Here is a 19,591-nt window from a genome sequence, read left to right on the forward strand (position 1 = left end):
CTTCGCTCGCAATTTCGAGTCAGAAGTGCGAAATGTAAACTCACAATTTTGAGTTGGGGAATTGTGAGATAAAGAGTCCAAACGATCTTTAGAAAAAAAACATGTATTCCATGGCGGAAACAAGCTTCCATACTGTAACAGCACTAGACTGTCAGGGCCGGATTAACCATTAGGGCAACTGGGCACTTGCCCAGGGGCCCATGACATCTAGGGGGCCCTGACAGGTAGGAAATACACAGAAATTTAATAAAGTTATCAAACTCTTTACAGTCTTCACTGCATAAACTGCATCTACGCGGGTTCACGCAGACTTTCCTCCCTCCCCGCTGAACGCCAGCGATTACTAATTCGTGAAATGCACTCCCGCTGGTTGAGCGCGGTAAAGTTCGTTTCAGGTTCGATATTAGCCGGAAATTTGTTCTACAGGGTCGGTAGTCTAACAAAGATATAAATAGCAAGATTAGTTTTAACATTATGTGACCATTGTATATCGACGTGATGAAATATTCGTTCAAAATCATTCATGCATTAATGCTGCATAATTATACCTGACGCATTTCCACAGCGCACGATGCTAAAAGGGAACGTCTGCCAATTCCACCAACTGCGTTAAACGTAGTCTATAATTTGTATTATTTAAAATTACTTTTAACATTTAAAAACAGACGTTTTCAAATCCCAAAGCTTGCAGAAGGTTCCTAATGACAATACTGACTTAGGCTACAGCTTTACTGGTAGCCTTGAGTAAATTAACATGTCTAAGAAAATGATTCATAAAACGTATTTATCAGTTGAGCCTATAGGCTCTGACACAGACGAAAATGAAAAGACTATCAGTCAAAGTTCAGCTTTAGGAGAGGTAGAAATAGGATAAGAATACTGAGAGAATAAGAAATATGAAGAGGAGGAGAGAGCAGGTATTGACAAATAATCTAATGACAAGGTTTTAAAGCTAGCCTATTTCTTATAATTTTTTGGCCTTCAAAAGTCCTAAATTGCACATATGTAGGTCAGAGAAATCCAAATTTTCTCGGGGGAGCATGCCCCCCAACCCCCCTAACTACGGGGGCCTTGAGTCTGGTTGCCCAGGGCACAGGAAATTCTTAATCCGGCCCTGTAGACTGTAAACAGTGAATAAGAACCAGAGGAGCAGCCCACGTTTTTGAGCCAATCAGAGTTCGTATGCTCTTTTGCCTTTTATGTCTGCTGATTGGCTGACATATAAGTGGTGGGCGGGGTTTAAAAAAGGCCAGTGGTTGTACAGATCAGAGCTGTTCAGTTTGTGCTTAACTAAATAAAATTTGAATTTTGATTATATATACACACACACACACATATATATATATATATATATATATATATATATATATATATATATATATACACACACCCACACACACGTGTAAATATAATCATTTTATTACAGTATTGTCTTTTCAGATTCAAGCCGCTGTATTGACATTACAAAAAGCGATATAGCAATAAAAACTATTATAAAAATGTAATACCAAAATATACACATATACAAAACAGGTTGCCCCTTTCTAACAGCAAGACTTTATTTACATTTGTAGTTATTTTTGCACTTTCTGGCGTTTCACTTTGCAGGTGCAGGAGTTTGACCTTATATTATTGTGATGGATTAACATTGTTGTGGGCTGCAGGGAAATAACATGTTTAACATGAGTCATTTGTGAGTAATTAGGTCATTTGTGGCTCTGTTTTTTATATTATGAGCAGCATGACTATCTTTTTCTGGTTGTCAAAACTCTGTCTCTCTACATCCACACATAATGTATTTTTGCAAGTGCACTTTTTATGTTCAAGTAATGACAAAAGCATTAATATACGTTTCAATGAATTTGTTAAACGTGCTTGATATTTCCCAGCATATACAAACACAGCAACTGTAGATCTTTCATTTCTGCTTTGATTTCGCCTTTCTCCATGATCTATGAGTTGTTGATGCACTTCTTCATGACCCCTGGAGGCTGTTATCAGCTGGTCAGTGTGCGTACGCGTCTTGTGTGTTTGGAACTGCCGCCGATGCTTCCCAGCTCCTTCTTCATCTCCCAGCGCTGTAATGCTGAGGCCCAGGGCTCCAGTGTAGGGTCATAAAAGCAAACGTGGGTCTAATAACAAAGTACAACCTTCAGGTCAGGAATAAAACACACAAACCTGACATTTGAGATAAAATAATCACCCTCAGGACCAGAGACGAGGTCGGGACCAAATTGTGAGATATAAATGTATGAACTGTGTCCACATACACACACACGCGCACACACACACACACACACACACACACACACACACACACACACACACACACACACACACACACACACACACACACATTTATAAAGAGATATATATTAATTAAATGTATATTTAATTTACAATACTGTTTAAAACATGTTCTCCAAGGCTGCATTTATGTGATCAAAAATACAGTAAAAAAAACTATAATATTGTAAAATATATTTACAATTTAAGGTAACTATTTGCTATTTTAATATGTGATCCTGGATCACAAAACCAGTCACAAGTCGCGCTGGTATATTTGTGGCAATAGCCAACAATACATTGTATGGGTCAAAATTATCGATTTTTCTTTTATGCCAGAAATCATTAGGATATTATGTAAAGATCATGTTCCATTAAGATATTTTGTAAATTTCCTACCGTAAATATATAAATGTATTTTTGTGAGTGAATGCAGCACAATCGCGAAAATAAATGAACAACATTAAAGGTGATTTTCTCAATGTTTCGATTTTTTTGCACACTCAGATTCCAGATTTTCAATAGTTGTATCTCGACCAAATATTGTCATATCCTAACAAACCATACATCAATGGAAAGCTTATTTATTATCTTATATGTATAAATCTCAGTTTAAAAAAATTTACCCATGTGACTGGTTTTGTGGTCCAGGGTCACATTTTAAAATGCAATTTATTTCTGTGATCAAAGCTGAATTTTCAGCATCATTACTCCAGTCTTCAGTGTCACATGATCCTTCAGAAATCATTCTAATATGATGATTTGAAACATTTCTGATTATTATCAATGTTGAAAACAGTTGTGCTGCTTCATATTTTTGTGGAAATTGTGATAAATCTTTTTAGGATTCTTTGATAAATAGAAAGTTCAAAAGAACAGCATTTATTTAAAATATAAATATTTTTAATACGTATGATCAATTTAATGCATCCTTGCTGAATAAAAGTTAATCCATGCATACATACAAATGTAGTAAAATGTATCATCAAAATAACCATTTAATAAGTTTTATTTGGACTTGGATGCAACTGGACAGTTGATCACACATGGATCACTAGGACCCTTATAAATGGATTTTCAACTAATATAATATAAAATGGTTAAATTTATGTGTCTCATTTGCTACCTGAGCAGGAGTGGACATTGTGCCGTCTTTCCCCGTCCTCCATAAGCTTTCCCTGAGTTTCTGTGGCTCATCCTCGCAGTTAAAGCTCTCCGATCCCGAGTGGAGTCCTCTGTGGTCCTCAACCATGTTCTCTGTGATCTGAGGAACAGAGAAACTGAGCAATCAAAGGCAAAGGCAAAAGAAATGTCCATCCTCTGGAGAGCTCGCATGATTTCAACACTGGCTGTGATCAGCAGAGGAGGAGGCGGCAATCTAAATTCTGACATGGTTTTGAGCAATAATTTCAAGACTTTGGAAAAAGGGATAGATGATCATTACTGGAAACACCACAGCATTCAGATTCAGTTGGCTTACTTTATGTCCCTATTATTATTGCTGATGCATAAATGGTTGCAAATGGGGTTCGTTTACCTGCTGTGACTCCAGACAAACTTCCCGGATTCTCAGTTCTGCCTCATCCCTCTCGTCCCGGAGCCGTTTCAAACTCTCTTCCAGGTGCTGTACACAAACACATTAACAGCACCATTCAGCACAAAGCCCCTGATCACTTATTCACATACTGGCATTTCTCCAGCACTTTGTTGGTCTTGCAGTATTGATGCCCTGAAGGGAGAAACAGACAGGAAGAAGAAGGGAACAGTAGCTTGCTGAGACTGCACAGAGGAAGGAAAAACAGAGACATGGAGAGAGAGAATCACAAGGCAAACAGAAAACGATAAAAAAAAAAAAGATGAAAGAAGAAAGGAGTATTTATGGCTCCTGATCCACCAAGTTAACACGTGAAGTAATATCACATGAACCACGAGGACTGAGAGCACAATTTGAGACAGTACCACATGCTTAAAGGCCCCGGTATAATTAAAGTCCCCCTGTAGTCAATCATTTTATCCCTTAAAACTCATCTTTGATCACCAAAATGATATATTTAAACCTGTCCTGTGAATTTTTTTTCTCGTCATGCCTTAAAATAGCTTGAGCTCAGGCATGAAAACAGGTCAGGGGTAAAAAAGGTGAGAAGGATGCGGCATATACGAATATGCAAAAGAGCCCCGCCTCCACTCACTCACACCAGCTCAGAGATCCACTCGTTGACCTGATTGGTTACAAGGTAATTTGTGAGGTCAGAAACACCAGCGAACTAAACCGCGTTTTTGGTTCACTGCAGTTTTAAGGAGATAATACTCAGCAATGATGTTGACACATGAATTTGCACGTGATTTGTCTTAAAGCATATTAAACACCACATAGACATATACTAGGCATGTGCCGGTATCAAATTTTCATGCTGCGATTAATTGATTGAGCTTTTATCACGGTATACGGTATTATCACGATATTTTAATTGCTCAAGAGAAACGGATGGATTGGGGGAGATGTAGAAAAAAAAACAACTTGCATCACAATAGGTGTAATTGTGATTGTCAAAACATTTGGTAACTAAACAGAATTTTACACAATTTTCACGATTTCAATTCAATTCTTGGGATTTGATTTCAATCTTGATTCAATATTGACTCTTTGGATAAATATTAGGTAGGCTACAGTAGATAGCCTACATGTTAATTTTTCTCAAGAAAAAATACATCTCACCTAATGCTGGAAACATACAGAGAGCCCTGTCAGCTGGTATTATTAAAGGTTAAAAATTAACTAATTAAATTAAATATAATTTGGTTTTCATTATAATAACAATTATGACACAAGTAAAAATATAATACAAATGTAATATAGTGCACATATTTAGCAAAATACTCCTCTCTATAGCTATTTTTTTCTAGTCAACTAACGTGTTGGTCATTAAATGGCATTCCTGAGGTAAATGTAACGTTCTGTGACATAATTGTTCACCTGCAGTTTTATTGACCTCTTTCCGTGGTTGAAAAACACTGATTGATCGATATTATTTATGAGGCATAAATACCTTTCGGTAAGTTGTACTGTATCTTTAAATAAAAAGTAACAGATGATCGGTTTACTTGAACTGAGGCGCTACAGCGATCGGTCACGTCACATTTACAAGCACCAAAACGGTATTTATTGTCTGAATTTCGTAATAAAATGGACAGAACCTGATAGCTGAAAATTTTTTTCATATCAAAAGTAACCTGCTCTGTCTAGTCTGTCGGTGTCAGTGTCCTCTTTGCTCCGCGATTATTCTCTGCGTGAGAAAATGGATGTGTGTCGCGAGAGCGTGTGAGAAGTGTAAATTGCGTGAGTCTCACGTTGAATGAGTAGAGTTGGCAGCCCTGCTTTTAGAAGGGGGATGAATCGTCGGCACTCGGCAGCGTTCCTCCTTCCGCCATGCTTCTTCTCCACGTGAGGATTGTTTACATTAGACTAAAGTGCGCACTGCGCCGCATGCACACAGTGCTTCATGTGGGGATTGTTTACATCAGTGCGCACGTGTTTCGCGCAGCATATACGCATTGTTTGTTTAAGCGGTTGATGGAAAATAAGCTAATGCGCGTTCTATAAACATAAATTCTGATCTATTATTTTTCACGGTATTTTGAAGTGCCCGCGATAACAATATCGTGCATATTCATTACCGCGATTTATCGCATTACCGAATACCGGCACATGTCTAACATATACACAACATTAAAAGCTTCATTTTCACCACAAGCGATATCAAAGAACGAACTGATGTGACGTAATTCTGAATAAAATCAGGCCCAAACAATGTTCATTTTGTGTTCGTTTCGGAAGTTTGAAACAGCTTCCCAAAGCGAACTTTCTGGAAAAGTTTGCTCTGGCTGGTAAACACCTTTGAACTACCATTGGTCAGTGGTGATGATGTAATAGGTAGGTAATAGGTAGCACAGAGGCTCCGCCTTCTTTGATGTGGAATTCTTCTCCGGTTCATTTCTTCTGTTCAGTCCCTCGAGGTCCCCGTTTTCACACCGCTGTCATTCATGTTGTGTTAATTTTGTTATTGAGAGGAAAGTGTGCAGCACATATTTACATATTCATCTAAACGCAGCGTGAACAGCATCTGGACATTCGCTAACAGTATATCGCTGCTCACGTATTACAAACTACTTTTTACCCCAAAGCGAAGAGCGAAGAGTGAAGAGTGAGTAAACCGGGGCCTTGAGGTGAAAAAGAGAGCGCTGACCTGACATTGCTCCTGTAGGGTGTGATTGAGATCTCTTTCGGCCTGTAGCTCCCCCTGCTGTGTGGAGGACAGACACTGCAGCTCAGACTGGAGAGAAACCATCTCAGAGCGCATCTGCAGCAGACACTGAGACTGAAACACACACATGACAAACTGTGAGGACATCTTTAGTAAAGATGGGTCAGGACATTCACTAGTTGTACAGCATGTCGGTACGTAAGTGAGGTTATATCTTTTAGCAGCTGTGCTTTAAAGGGGATGCATTTAGAAATACAACTTTTAAGCAAACTTTTTAAGCTTTTTAAAATATTAAAGCTGTGCTGGTGTAATAAAGTATCTGCCTTAAATGATAAATATCTATCAAGACAATTATGGTTGGAGTCTATTATGCATTATACATAAATGTATTTTTTTTTCATGACAACTATGAATAATCATACTAATTATGAATAACAAGATAAAATAAAAGTATTAGATTCAAAATCACTCTAAATATATCTTAGCAAAATTACAATTTTTAATTACATTTAATAAATAAATTGTGTTCATTTTTATGCTCAGCATGATACACAGTGAAATGCATTATAAAAAAATATAAAGTTAATTGTGCCATTAATTTATAGAGCAAATAAAGTGCATTGTGACATGGAGGCGAACATTTGAGAAATGAAGGGCCGTTTACACGACACCATTTTCATCCAAAAACAGAAGGAATAAAAAGTATGCTTTTTGGCCGTTCATTTACACGTCAAGGGGGTTTTGGGGGCCTGAAAATGCAAACTTTTGAAACAGTTTGGATGCACACCTGCTCATAACTCCTCCTCTTATATTCATCCTTAACTTCTTCAAGACTTTCAATTTCTGCTTCCAAATCCTGTTGGGAGAAGCAAGACGATGCAATGAACTGTGTTTATGTTGGTATTACAGTGAGAGAGCGTGTATCCAGCACAGATGTGAGGTGAGCCATGGGTAAAGTGACACACCTTGATTCTCAGAGAGTGGTTCAGAGCTGTTCTGTTGTCCAGATACTGATTCAACCGAGACGCCAGCTTCTCCAGCTCAGACACCTTCTCTTGTAGCTTCTGATTGGCTTGTGAGAGGTCACCTGACTTTGCTGATGCATCATTTAGTGCCTTCTTCAGCTATATAGAAAACAGGAGTCAGTCAGAGTCATTCTTATTTGTAAAGTAAGTAGTTAAAAGTGCTATACATTGAAAACTACATCACAAGACAACTAATGTGCATAAAAATAAAAACATATTTTCAATATTACCCTCTGCGCTGACTTCCTCCTTGAGTCTTTTTCTCTGGTGAGTCGGTTCTTGAGGGAATCTACACATTCCGTCAACCGGCGAATCTCTGCCCTTGCCTCTTTAAGCTCCGCCTCCCTGCTGATGCAATCATGTATAATATGAACTCAAGAAAACATGGAGGAAAACAACTGTGTCCCTTTGATTTGAACATAGCTGGATCCTAGTAAATACATAAATAAGCAGACACAAATAGACATATAGATCAATGCAAAAAATTTGGGATGCAGGATAAATCTGCACTATATCAATTATTGACCAATATTAGAGATTTTTACATTTTAATTAGTTGATATTGCCTCTATCAGTTAGTATTAGATATTTAATTGTGCACACTATTTTTACATATATTATATAGAATTAACATTAATGTTATATTGAATTGTACATATTTATATTGAATGAACAGCCATTTAAAGTTAATCTTTAAAACACTAATAATTGAATGTCATTAAGTGTATCTTAAAGGTATAGCGGAGGATTTTCCCGAATTTGCACGAGCTAATCATAGCTTACATTAACTTTTACTAGCAGTGATTTTAAATGGATTTCTCCAAATAGCATGCCAAACTTTACCTGTCAATTAGAAACTTTGCGACTGAGGCATCAGTGGGAAGCCCAACCTGTGTTTTGAGCGCACGCCATCGTGTGAATCGTGTGCACGAGCACGCACGACGGCCTTACGTAAACATATCACCAGAATGATTGACACTTAGGAGGACCAATAGTCTTGATGATCCACCCGGAAAAAGAAAATCCTCCGCTATGCCTTTAAAATAATTATTTTACCATCCATTTTTCATACTGTACTTCATAATGTTGTGATGCCTAAATTTGTAGCAGTTGAAACAAATTTAAGTTTTTAATCTTTATTTTTTATTTAGATAAAACAATACAGAACTTTATTATTGGCCATTACATGAACATAATTATCTGCTTATCAGTATCGGCCAGAATTGTTAATAATATTGTTGCATCTCTAAGTACAGTATAACACACATCCTAATGTCAAGTGACATTAATGAAGTACACAATGTAGAATCGAGTTTGTGGTTTTAAATGACAAACAGTCCTGCTGATAAAACATATATTCCCTCACCTCTCGCCGAGGGTGTTTAGTTTCTCCTGTGTGTTTTGGTTTTCCCGTAAGGCCTGCTCTAAACTCTGAGCAAGTGTCCTGTTGTCATCAAGTGCTTTTTGCAAAGACTCCCCCTTCAGTGTGAGCGTGAAAACATTTAAACGCTTTGATCACATCTCTTATTTATTTGGTCATCAGTGTGTTTGTGTGCGTTATACCTTCTCATTATTGGTTGCTTTGTGATTCTCTACTTCAGCTTCAAGCCTCTGAATCTCTTTTATAGCCTGCAGTCTGACAAACACACACACACACACACACACACACACACACACACACACACACACACAGTGCTGATTACCAAAGACAAACACTGACTTAGTAAAAACAAACAACAATCATATTTACAGTAATGCACTTATAATGGAAGTCTATTCAGCAAGACATTCCCCAGAAATGAATAAATGTCAAAGCACTTTATTTAATTGTCTCATACAAAAATGTGTTATTTGAGCTGTAAAGTTCAAAACCTGAAAACTTATTTTATGCTGCATCCATGACACAAGTGCAAGACGGCTGCCATAATTGGCTAGCACAACATAAAAAATGATCCCCTTCCTTTAATCAGACGTGTCTCGTCTTATAGTTTCTCACACACACAAACACACACCTCTCTCTCCTGAGTGTGTGTAGTTCCTGCGCTCTTTCTCTCAGCTCTGCATGCAGTGTTTGTGTGTTCTGCTGCAGACGAGCGTGAGACGACAGGACGTTCTCCAGAGTCTGCGCTATTTCATTCTGTTACGCACAAAAAAACACACACACGCGGTCATAAAAATGTGATCTTTTGGTAATGCAATTCATTGCTTTCAATTCTCGTTCTTTAGAAAGACTCACCGTGTCTCTGTGCTGTTGCCGTAGCGCACCGAGTTGCTCTTTCAGTGTCTGATTTTCTATCTGCATCTGAGAACGAGAGTGTTAAATTGATCAGTCCACTTATAATTGTAGCCATAAATCACCATTTTGCAGTTTTTGCAGCCTCTACAAAGCCCCATTTCATTGTGACAGATGCATAAAACAATCAGCACTGAAACGTCCTGAAATTATTACTTAATTGTGACTCGGCAAGCCAAGATTATGAACACGGAATGGATGTTGTTAAATGTGGGCTGTCATATATAAACTTATAATAGAGATATACACATCACTTTCTGTTTTATGTGTTTTATATTGATGGTATCATCTAACTGTGTTTCGTCTTATGTTCTGCTTTTTAAAAAAATTGTGTCAAATGATAATGTTTTGCTTTCTGATGTCAGGAATCTAGCGGTCACATTTTAACGGTATCATATGGGTTACCTGTTAATCAGTATTTGGTGATTTTTAAACGAGGCAAGTTTGCTGCTTAGATAATATTTATAAATATTAGTCTTTTTGGATGAGGATGAAGTACAGTATATGAGCCTTTTATTAATTGAGCAGTCTGAGAGTTTTAATTAGCAAATCTATTTGTTCTCCGTCTCAGAAGTAGCGCGAGCGCTTGGACTATGTCACAAATAGAATTGGGCTTTGTCGTATTGCGTCGCACCGTATCCAGTGTAGACAGCATCGCTGATTGTAATGGGTTTTATCTGCTTTTGTGGCTTTATGTTGTTGCGGCTCGCATCTGGTGTAAACACGGTGTCACACACCTGAGCGACACACTGAGCTTGTGAAACAGCAGTGGTTTTGTTAGACGAGTGTTTGTGTTTACCTGTGTGTAACTGTTCTGCAGTTTAGTGTTAGTCTGACAGTGTTCATTACAGTCTGCTTTCAATGTCTTCAGTTCAGCGGCCATCTGCTGCACTCGTGCCTGTGCGCGCACACACACACACACACACACACACACACGCAGTCTATTAGAAGCCTGGTGGGTGTTTTTGCTATGTAATGTGTGTGTTCATCATATGATTGTTTGAGCATCATTGTATGACACACTGTGAAAAATGTGTGAAATAAATCCATATACATGCAAAGTGTGTGTGTGTGTGTGTCACAGACCTGCAACTTGCCCTTCTCGTAGGCCAGTTTGTTCTTGCTGTCTGTCAAGTCCCACAGCATCTGTTCTACCTGACGGTGAGTTACCTGGGAGAGAAAGAGTGTTACAAGCACATTTTCTTTTGACGTGCATCTGCCTCTGTGATCTTTTGATCTCAAACCTGCTGATGCTCCATGACTGTCAGGCTCTCCATCAGCTCCTCGTTCTCCTCCTTCTGTTTCTGCAGTGCTGAGTTCACTGTGGTCAGCTCCACCTGTCCATCACAGGGGAGAAGATGATGTTATGGTAATAGCTGGTGCAATATTACCCTGATCTGTAGAGTAGGTGAAATGAGCTCTATTTTGTATCCAGCAAACAAAGAGAAAAAAAAAAAGTTTGATCTCCTGAATGAGATAAAGAAAGACTGGAAGTGACCTCACATTTGGTCAACAGTACCTTGATATCTGACAGCTGTGTTTCTAGAATGTTCTTCTCTTTTTTCAGCAAAGAGATTGCAGAGTTCATCTGAGATTTGGAAATTAAGAGTTCATTAAAGCAAAGTGGTTGTGCAGTACAGAATTTTCAAAGGTTAATGGCTGTTGTTAGCAAGCATAATGTGAAAAAAAAAATCATAAAGGAGATAATTCACATCCACATTCACATAATAAACATATTATTATTATTATTATTATTTGTATACTGTATATATAAATTACATAATGTATTATAATTATTATAATGATTAAGTATTAAACATTATATACTACTTTGATGATCAAAGTAATTATAATTTTAAAATAATGATAAATTACTAATATATATATATATATATATATATAGTATAATTATATTAGATCAAGTATAATTAATACAAATATTATTATGAATATTATAGTTTTTTGTAGTCATAGTTATTATTAATATAATTAATAATACTAATACTTTTATTTAATAAAATTAATACAATATCAATAACAATATATTAGTACTACTACCACCACAACCAATAGTATTAATAGTAATAATAATAAATAATAATAACAATCATAATTATTATTATTATTGTTGTTGTTCTTATGGCTTCAAATGTGCCTCATCCAATTATAATTTAGTGCCAGAACTATCAGTTTAATTCATACCCATGTAAACATCAGTGCTTGTGTCCTTTCCTTTCAGCTTGAGAAATGACACCAACAAAAAATAACAACAATTCAACTCACTTCACCCTTCATGTGCTCTCTCTCTTCTCTCAGGGTCTCTCCATCTCTCCCAGCACGACTGAGCTCCCCCTGAAGCCTCTGAATGGTCTGTTCCAACATCTGCTGATGACTGACAGCTGTCACCTGGGAAACAGTGGAGCTCTGCTGCAGCTCGGAATGATCCATCTTCAGTGCCTGCCTTGTAGACCAAATAAAACAGTTTGTTTACAGTCATATTTTCTTTTATCTTTTGTAGTTTCGCTCAAGGTTTTCAAAGATGATGGCATTTCATGCAACATGTTGGCATCTGCCTAATCTGACTGAATTGAAGATGAATTTCAGCCAAAACATGGTAGCGTTTGCTAAGATACAGCTTTTGACGTCAACAACAAAGTATGTGTGTTCGTCTTTTCCCTGCTGTTGTTTTATAGTAGTGAATGTGTGTGTAACTCACAGTTCTTTCTGCAGGACGAGTTTCTCTGATATCGTGACCTGTAGTTCAGCCTGGATGTTCCTCCTGGCTGTGTCTAAAAGCAGATCCTGCTCCTTCAGGTGTTTAGACACACGATCTCGCTCCGCCTGAACAAACAGTGTGTGTGTGTGTGTGTGTGTGTGTGTGTGTGTGTGTGTGTGTGTGTGTGTGTGTGAGAGAAATATAATCTCTATCAGCAAACTTTTGTTCAGTATTACTATTACTGCCATGAGTATAAACTGAACTAATGTTATTTTACTGGTTAAAGGGGGGGTGAAATGCTATTTCATGCATACTGAGTTTTTTACACTTTTAAAGAGTTGGATTCCCATGCTAAACATGGACAAAGTTTCAAAAATTAAATTGTACGTTTGAAGGAGTATTTCTGTGCCAAAAATCGTCCTTCCGGTTTGTCACAAGTTTCGGAAAGTTTTTTTCGAGTATGGGTCTGCGTGACGTCAGCTGGGGCGGAATTTCCTTATACGGGTCCTAAGGGCACTTCTCCATGAATAGCGCGGGCGCGCGCGCACTCGTAGACCAGAGCAAGAGAGCGAAAGCAGTTCGCCCATCAAAGCGCCCTGCCCGGCTTTTGGGAAGTCAATGTCACCAAAGAAGTGTGTTTTTGGTTGCCAGGGCAAGACAACCCTGCACAGATTCCCAAAGAACCCAGCGTTAAGGAACCCGTGGATGGAGTTTGTTTTTTCAGAGCATCAAGGGAGTTGTGCAAGACTGTTTGTTCCCTGCATTTCGACGATGATTGTTTTATAAACAAAGCCCAGATCGACGGATTTGCAGATCGTCTAATGCTTAAGGATCGAGCAGTCACAATATAAAGGTTCGCGGTCGCAGGCAGTGAGTAAAACTGCTTCAAATGTCTCTGTGTGTTGTTGTTAGCTCGGCGGGTAAGCATAGCTTTAGCTTCGCCCACACGGCCCGCCCCCAGCCGCTCGTTTTTTTCCGGAAAGACTCGGTACAGCCTATCTTTCTTTTATAAATATAATAAAACTAAAGACTTTTTGGAGATATGAAGGATGCAATACTACTCTATAGGTACTCAAGATTAACAGGAGATTGAGTGAAAATGAGCATTTCACCCCCCCTTTAAAGATAACTTATTTTGCACTTATTAATGCACTAATTCAGTTGTTCGCAGCTAAGATGAAAACGAACTGGCAATAGAATGTTCAATTGTTTTCCATGCCAATATCAGTAAAACTGGAACTGAACTGAAATACCTTGATGTTGCTCTGATACTCTGTCTGTAGTCGAGTGTTTTCCAGTGTTACCGAGTGAAGTGCAGTGCTCAGCTCTGAACACTGAACCTCTAACTTATCATTCAACACCTGAGAGAAAGAGAGAGGATGACTTTTAACCTTTATTCATAACATGCACAAAGATTTTTACACCAGAACAGGAAAGTTAATCAATAAAAACGATGTTGTTGGCTAAACAAAGCTAAATAAATGTATATAAACCTACATTTCAATCAGTTTTCCACACAAATTATTCAAATCACTTCGGAAGATTAAAGAATATAGCGAATAAATCATACACACTACTATATGGTACTTTTTATGTGCTTTTTTGAGCTTGACTATTACAATAACCACACAAAATTGAGAACCATAGCTCTAATCCATATATTTGTACAATGACAGTATGTTGGCTTTGTGGAGCTAACAATTAATTAATGCTAAACAGATGTGTGTGTGTGTGTGTGTACCTGAACTTGCTCTGCAGCTGCTCTGAGGTCTCGTCCATCTCTGATGAGTCTGCTGTTGTCCTGCTGCTGCTTCTGCAGAGCCGTCTTCACGCTCTAAACACACACGGACATCATGAGACGTGTCATTACTGCTATCAGCGTCTCTAACACACATGTGCTCGTACCTTGATCTCTTTGCTCAGCTGTGATATCAGAGTCTCTTTCACTCCTGTGAGGAAACAACATTTTAGTTTCACAATACAGTAGCCTAAATCAAGATTAAATGTCCCATAATTCAGTGTTTCTGACTGGAATGGTCTCGGAGCTGCTGACACTCTCTCTCCAGGTACTGGATTTGCTCCTCCCTCTTCTTTAGCTCCGCCCTGTTTGCCTGTCCGTCAGTACGTAAGGCGTGGCAGTCTACTTGAAGAGCTTCTACCTAACAAGACACCAGCAAATAGTGAATAGAAAGATTAGATTAGGCGTTTTATGGCTATAAAACACATCCAGGGTGTTGTGGGTGGTTGCTAAGGTGTTGCTATGGTGTTCTAGGTGGTTGCTCTGAGCATTGCTTGGTGTAAAGAGGTATTCTACAGTAGTCAACATTTGAAGTGGATAAAAAAAGTTAATCAAAGTTGTCCTAAGGCAAGAACAGGTATTGTTCAAAATGCATGTATAACTTTGATGAAAGGTTTTGATCCACTTCAAATGTTGACTACTGTAGTTTCTCCAAGTATATTTATCAATCAGACAAGTCTTTTTTTAAAATATGCAAGTAAGATCTCAGTAAACGAGGATATACAGTGAACCTTTTCTAGTCCTTTCCTTCAGTTTACCTGGCCTCTCTCCTTCTCCACCACTCTCTCCATCTCCTTCGCTCTCAGCAGCAGTGCATTGTGGGATTGCTCAGCCTCCAAGTGTGCTGCGGCCTCTTGCGCCATCTGCTCCTCCTTCTGTGAACAGATTCAGAGGTCATGAACTATCAAATGAGATTGAAAGTAACATACTTACGACATTATTTAGATTAATCAGTTCAACCAAGAAAAATATGAAAACATTCTGGAGAAAAATAATGGATGTACATTTTTAAATTAATACTTTTATTTAGCAAGGACACATTTAATTGATCAAAAGTGACAGTAAAGACATTTATAATGTTACAAAAGATTTCAAATAAATGCTATTCTTTTAACACTGATAACATCAGAAATGTTTCTTGAGCATCAGATCATCATATTAGACTGATTTCTGAAGGATCATGTGACGCTGAAAACTGGAGTAATGATGCTGAAAATTCAGCTTTACCATCATAGGAATAAATTGCATTTTAAAATATATTAAAATAGAAACCAGTTATTTTACATTGTAATAATATTTCATAATATTACTGTATTTTTGATCAAATAAATGCAGCCTTGGTGAACATAAGACATTTTTGAACGCCAGATAACCAGGTAACTATTAACTAAAACGTTGTTTTAACACATTTTAGCATTTTTTATTGTGTGATAAATTAATTATTAAAAGCACAAATATTTTCATGTAGACATTAATTAATGAATGAGCCCATAGCTATTTTACTTTAGCGGAGTTGGTATTCTCCAGCGCCTCTCTGAGTCTGAGCACCTCCCGCTGCGCCTCCTGCCTCTCCTCACAGGCCTTCGTCAGCTCGTCCTGTACATGCAGCAGGTCCCGGTGTGAAGAGCGCTGCTCCTCCTCGTGCTGCTCCTGCAGGGCGCTTAATCGCGCTACACACAGAGGGGAGATTACAAACTCGTCTCCTGCAGGGCCCACAGATGAATGCAGACAAAACAAGTGCAGAAATCACTTTCTCACTCTCACACACACACTCTTACTGGATTACTGCTCACACAAATTCAGTTTTGAAATTATTTCATAGACTATTGCTGGATGGTTACGCGGTTAAATGACTCACTGAGTGATGATGCAAATAATAATGAATGTGTTAGGCAAGTGTTGATTTGATATTGCAATGTTGAGAAATCACTCTTTAAAAGTGAAATGATTTCTATAAATCCAGTGATCAAATGCTATGGGTCTCAGTTTTCAATGAGAGTCACATGACTAGTGGCTGGTTTGTCTGTGCAATCATTTTTGGAATATGATAACATGTAAAAAGTTACTACCCAGCATTGTGTGTGTGTGTGTGTGTGTGTGTGTGTGTGTGTGTGTGTGTGTGTGTGTGTGTGTGTGTGTGTGTTTGCATACATTATTGCAGTGACTAATATTGATGCTCCTCTTGATGAAAATAAATGCTGTGATGTTATTTCCATCAAGAGGTGCATCAATCTTTGGTCAAGATCTTGTATTGACAGTGCAAGAGTCCAGCACTCTGTAAAGTCTCCTCATGACCGTCACTCCGCAACAAATAACGGCGCACTTATTCATTTGCATTGAAGCAATAGCGAATATTAAAAAGCATTTGGTAAACAGAAAAGACATCCTAACATGTTTTGATGTTCTTTGTACTGTATTGATCTGTCCACCTAAAACACATTTTTGGTGATGAGGATGAAAGAGGAAGGGAGGAGATGGCTGGATGACAACATGTTGTTTGAAAAATGTATATATATATATATATATATATATATATATATATATATATGCTGTAATGTGGTTAATCTGGTTCATTTATTTATTTACTTTTTGGCTAATAGAAGTTCTGAATGGCCGGTAACTTAAAAATTTTGTAGACAAATTTCAAACCCTGTTCATATGGTCCTTCCAACCATTATTACACAATTTGAGCCTGATGAATCTTGACATTGTCATCCTGGAATATGGCCATGGTGTGTCTTCCTACACAAGCTACACACGGTTAGGGTTAGAAGAACTGTTGCCAAACATATAACATGCTAGAAACATAATAATCACTGTAATAATGATCCAATCATAGACTCTTAAGCATTTGCCAATTTAAATCTAAAAAGTTTTTTCATACATTAGGCGTGCTGACCTGTGTGAGATGGATTGAGCTCTCTGTTCATCTCCAGACGGAAGATGGTGAGTTTCAGAGTGTGCAAAACACTTTCTAATCTGCACACGCGTGCGACGAGCGTTTCACTCTGCCTCCATAGCAAACCCTCTCCTGTGGCACTCAGGGGCCCGTCGATGTTCCCGGGACTGACCGGACGCCGCTTTGAGGAGTTTGAAGAGTTCACGAGCAGCTGATCTGCAGACGCTCCCAAAGAGCCCAGACTCCTCCTCAACTCCTCCGTCTGCTCCTCCGCTTTCTGAAGACGCCTCTGTAACACGGAGAGAGACTCAGGAGCCGTGGCCCCCACAGTCAGAGGACAGATCACTGGCCTGGACATTAATAGATAGATAGATAGATAGATAGATAGATAGATAGATAGATAGATAGATACTGGACAGATATAGATAGATAGATAGATAGATAGATAGATAGATAGATAGATAGATAGATAGATAGATAGATAGATAGATAGATAGATAGACAGATAGATAGATACTGGACAGATATAGACAGACAGATAGATAGATAGATAGATAGATAGATAGATAGATAGATAGATAGATAGATAGATAGATAGATATTGGACATACATAGATAGATAGATAGATAGATAGATAGATAGATAGATAGATGTTAGACAGACAGATAGCATTGTTTAATGTTACCATGTGAATATACATTATATAATTTAATGTAATGTCGTTGGTTAGCTGAAAACCCTTCTCAAAGAATATAATGGCATTATGGGATTTAAATCAGTGTAAACGCACAAACACGCTCCGGCGTTAAGTGACAAACGGCGAATCTTCTCAACAAAACGTCTACATTTTAGTCACACTCTGAGAAATTAAATAAACTGTTCGTTTATATTAACTGAATGCGGAATAGATTTCATTTGTATCTGTTATTGTTGCTTACCTTTAGAGAGCCCGGCACTTCCGGCATAGGTGGTTACCGTGGAGACCGCTCCCTCTCGAGCTCGGTTCTAAACTCCCGCCATAGCGAAAACACACACAAAACTAGAGTGGCAAATGCTGACTGAACTGATTAGGTAGTGGCCCGAAAGTTCTCATTTAATTTCCATAACATCAGACCTGACCAATTATAGTTCAATTTTTACTCTTCAACTGGGTGTTTTCAACTTTAGTAGCTTTAAATATTCATTATTCTGGAGTAAATTACTGCTCGTCCTACTCTTTGAGAGAACGGCCTTATCACGTGGTTTCTTTACAATCACAGTAGTTTGTGATTCAAGGACACGGGCGTTTTGTTCATAATTTTGCAGCGATTGTGATACTTCAGATTTTTTAAATGTACACCAGAAGCCAAACCTTTCGTTTATTAGATTGAAAAGTTCATACTTTTTTTGCAGACAAAAAAGACTGATATTCTTGAGCCGTCACGCGCCCCCTCGAGGAGAGACTTTTATTAACAGAAAAACAGTATTGGCTAGTAGTGCCGCCCAATATACAGTAATTTCGTCTCTATAAACTTCTCGTTAGTAGGTTTCAAGCATAGACTGTAAAAAATAGGTTTCAAGAGACGCTTGGACGCTCGTTTTGAACAACTGTCAGAAGATAAAATTGTCCATTTTATTTTAGTATTTTAGCTTCTTAAAATGTTAGAAAAACAAACAAACAAACAAACATTTTATTTGAAGGTAGTCATTTATTTAGAGCTTCAGTGCTCTGAGGTTGTTGCTTTTTTTTTTTTTGGAAAAGAAAATCCTAAATAAAACAAACAAATCTAAAAACAAAAGTCTTCAGAATCTGTTCATATATTGAAATTGCATGTTGAAGTTGACTCATGAGTCATGAATGCCATTATATTTGAGGGCAGGAAGGCATTTAATGTAATATAAAATTGTAGCAATATATAGGCTATTTCTGAACCAATATATATTTCTGTTTTACAATTGTTAAAATGGTATGAATCCCATGCTGTAAACTCAAGTCTTGGTCATATTTTTAGTTCTTATTTCACCCCAAAAATGTATTATTTTGAATAAAGAAAATGAAACCTATTTCTAAGACCATTATTTACTTATTTATTTTAAGTACAGCTGTATGTTTACATTACATTATTTGAATGTACTGAATATAATTGACACAGACTAAATTTTAAAAATGTTTCCATGATCATTAAGTGAATCACATCATTAAAAATGAGATTTGTAATGGGAAAAAAAGACTTTAAAAAAACGTAATGAGAATTGTAAGGATATGTACTTAATTGTCAGGGGTATGTATATATATATATATATATATATATATATATATATATATATATAT

General features: G+C 37.6%; 1 protein-coding gene across 2 annotated transcripts; it reads right to left on the reverse strand.

The window, feature by feature from the left end:
• Window positions 1–1,535: 1,535 nt before the first annotated feature.
• On the reverse strand, window positions 1,536–17,637 carry ccdc150 (coiled-coil domain containing 150; the record flags this gene model as incomplete). 2 transcript variants are annotated; one of them, XM_079885851.1, is made up of 24 exons in its annotated part: window positions 1,536–2,132; window positions 3,413–3,550; window positions 3,824–3,910; window positions 6,531–6,662; window positions 7,336–7,404; window positions 7,514–7,672; window positions 7,804–7,918; window positions 8,940–9,052; window positions 9,137–9,209; window positions 9,586–9,710; window positions 9,810–9,875; window positions 10,666–10,764; window positions 10,953–11,036; window positions 11,111–11,203; window positions 11,386–11,454; window positions 12,150–12,327; window positions 12,583–12,707; window positions 13,836–13,943; window positions 14,324–14,416; window positions 14,488–14,531; window positions 14,612–14,741; window positions 15,139–15,255; window positions 15,884–16,050; window positions 17,280–17,637. In XM_079885851.1, 24 exons carry the CDS (start codon window positions 17,635–17,637, stop codon window positions 1,998–2,000), a joined length of 2,877 nt encoding a protein of 958 aa, XP_079741977.1. In that variant the 3' UTR covers window positions 1,536–1,997. The 2 variants fall into 2 exon arrangements, with proteins under 2 accessions (XP_079741977.1, XP_079741976.1); XM_079885850.1 differs by having other exon boundaries at window positions 7,804–7,921.
• Between the last annotated feature and the right edge of the window lie 1,954 nt (window positions 17,638–19,591).

This window comes from Squalius cephalus (genome assembly GCF_949319135.1).
Source record: "Squalius cephalus genome assembly, chromosome: 11".
Taxonomy (NCBI): domain Eukaryota; kingdom Metazoa; phylum Chordata; class Actinopteri; order Cypriniformes; family Leuciscidae; genus Squalius; species Squalius cephalus.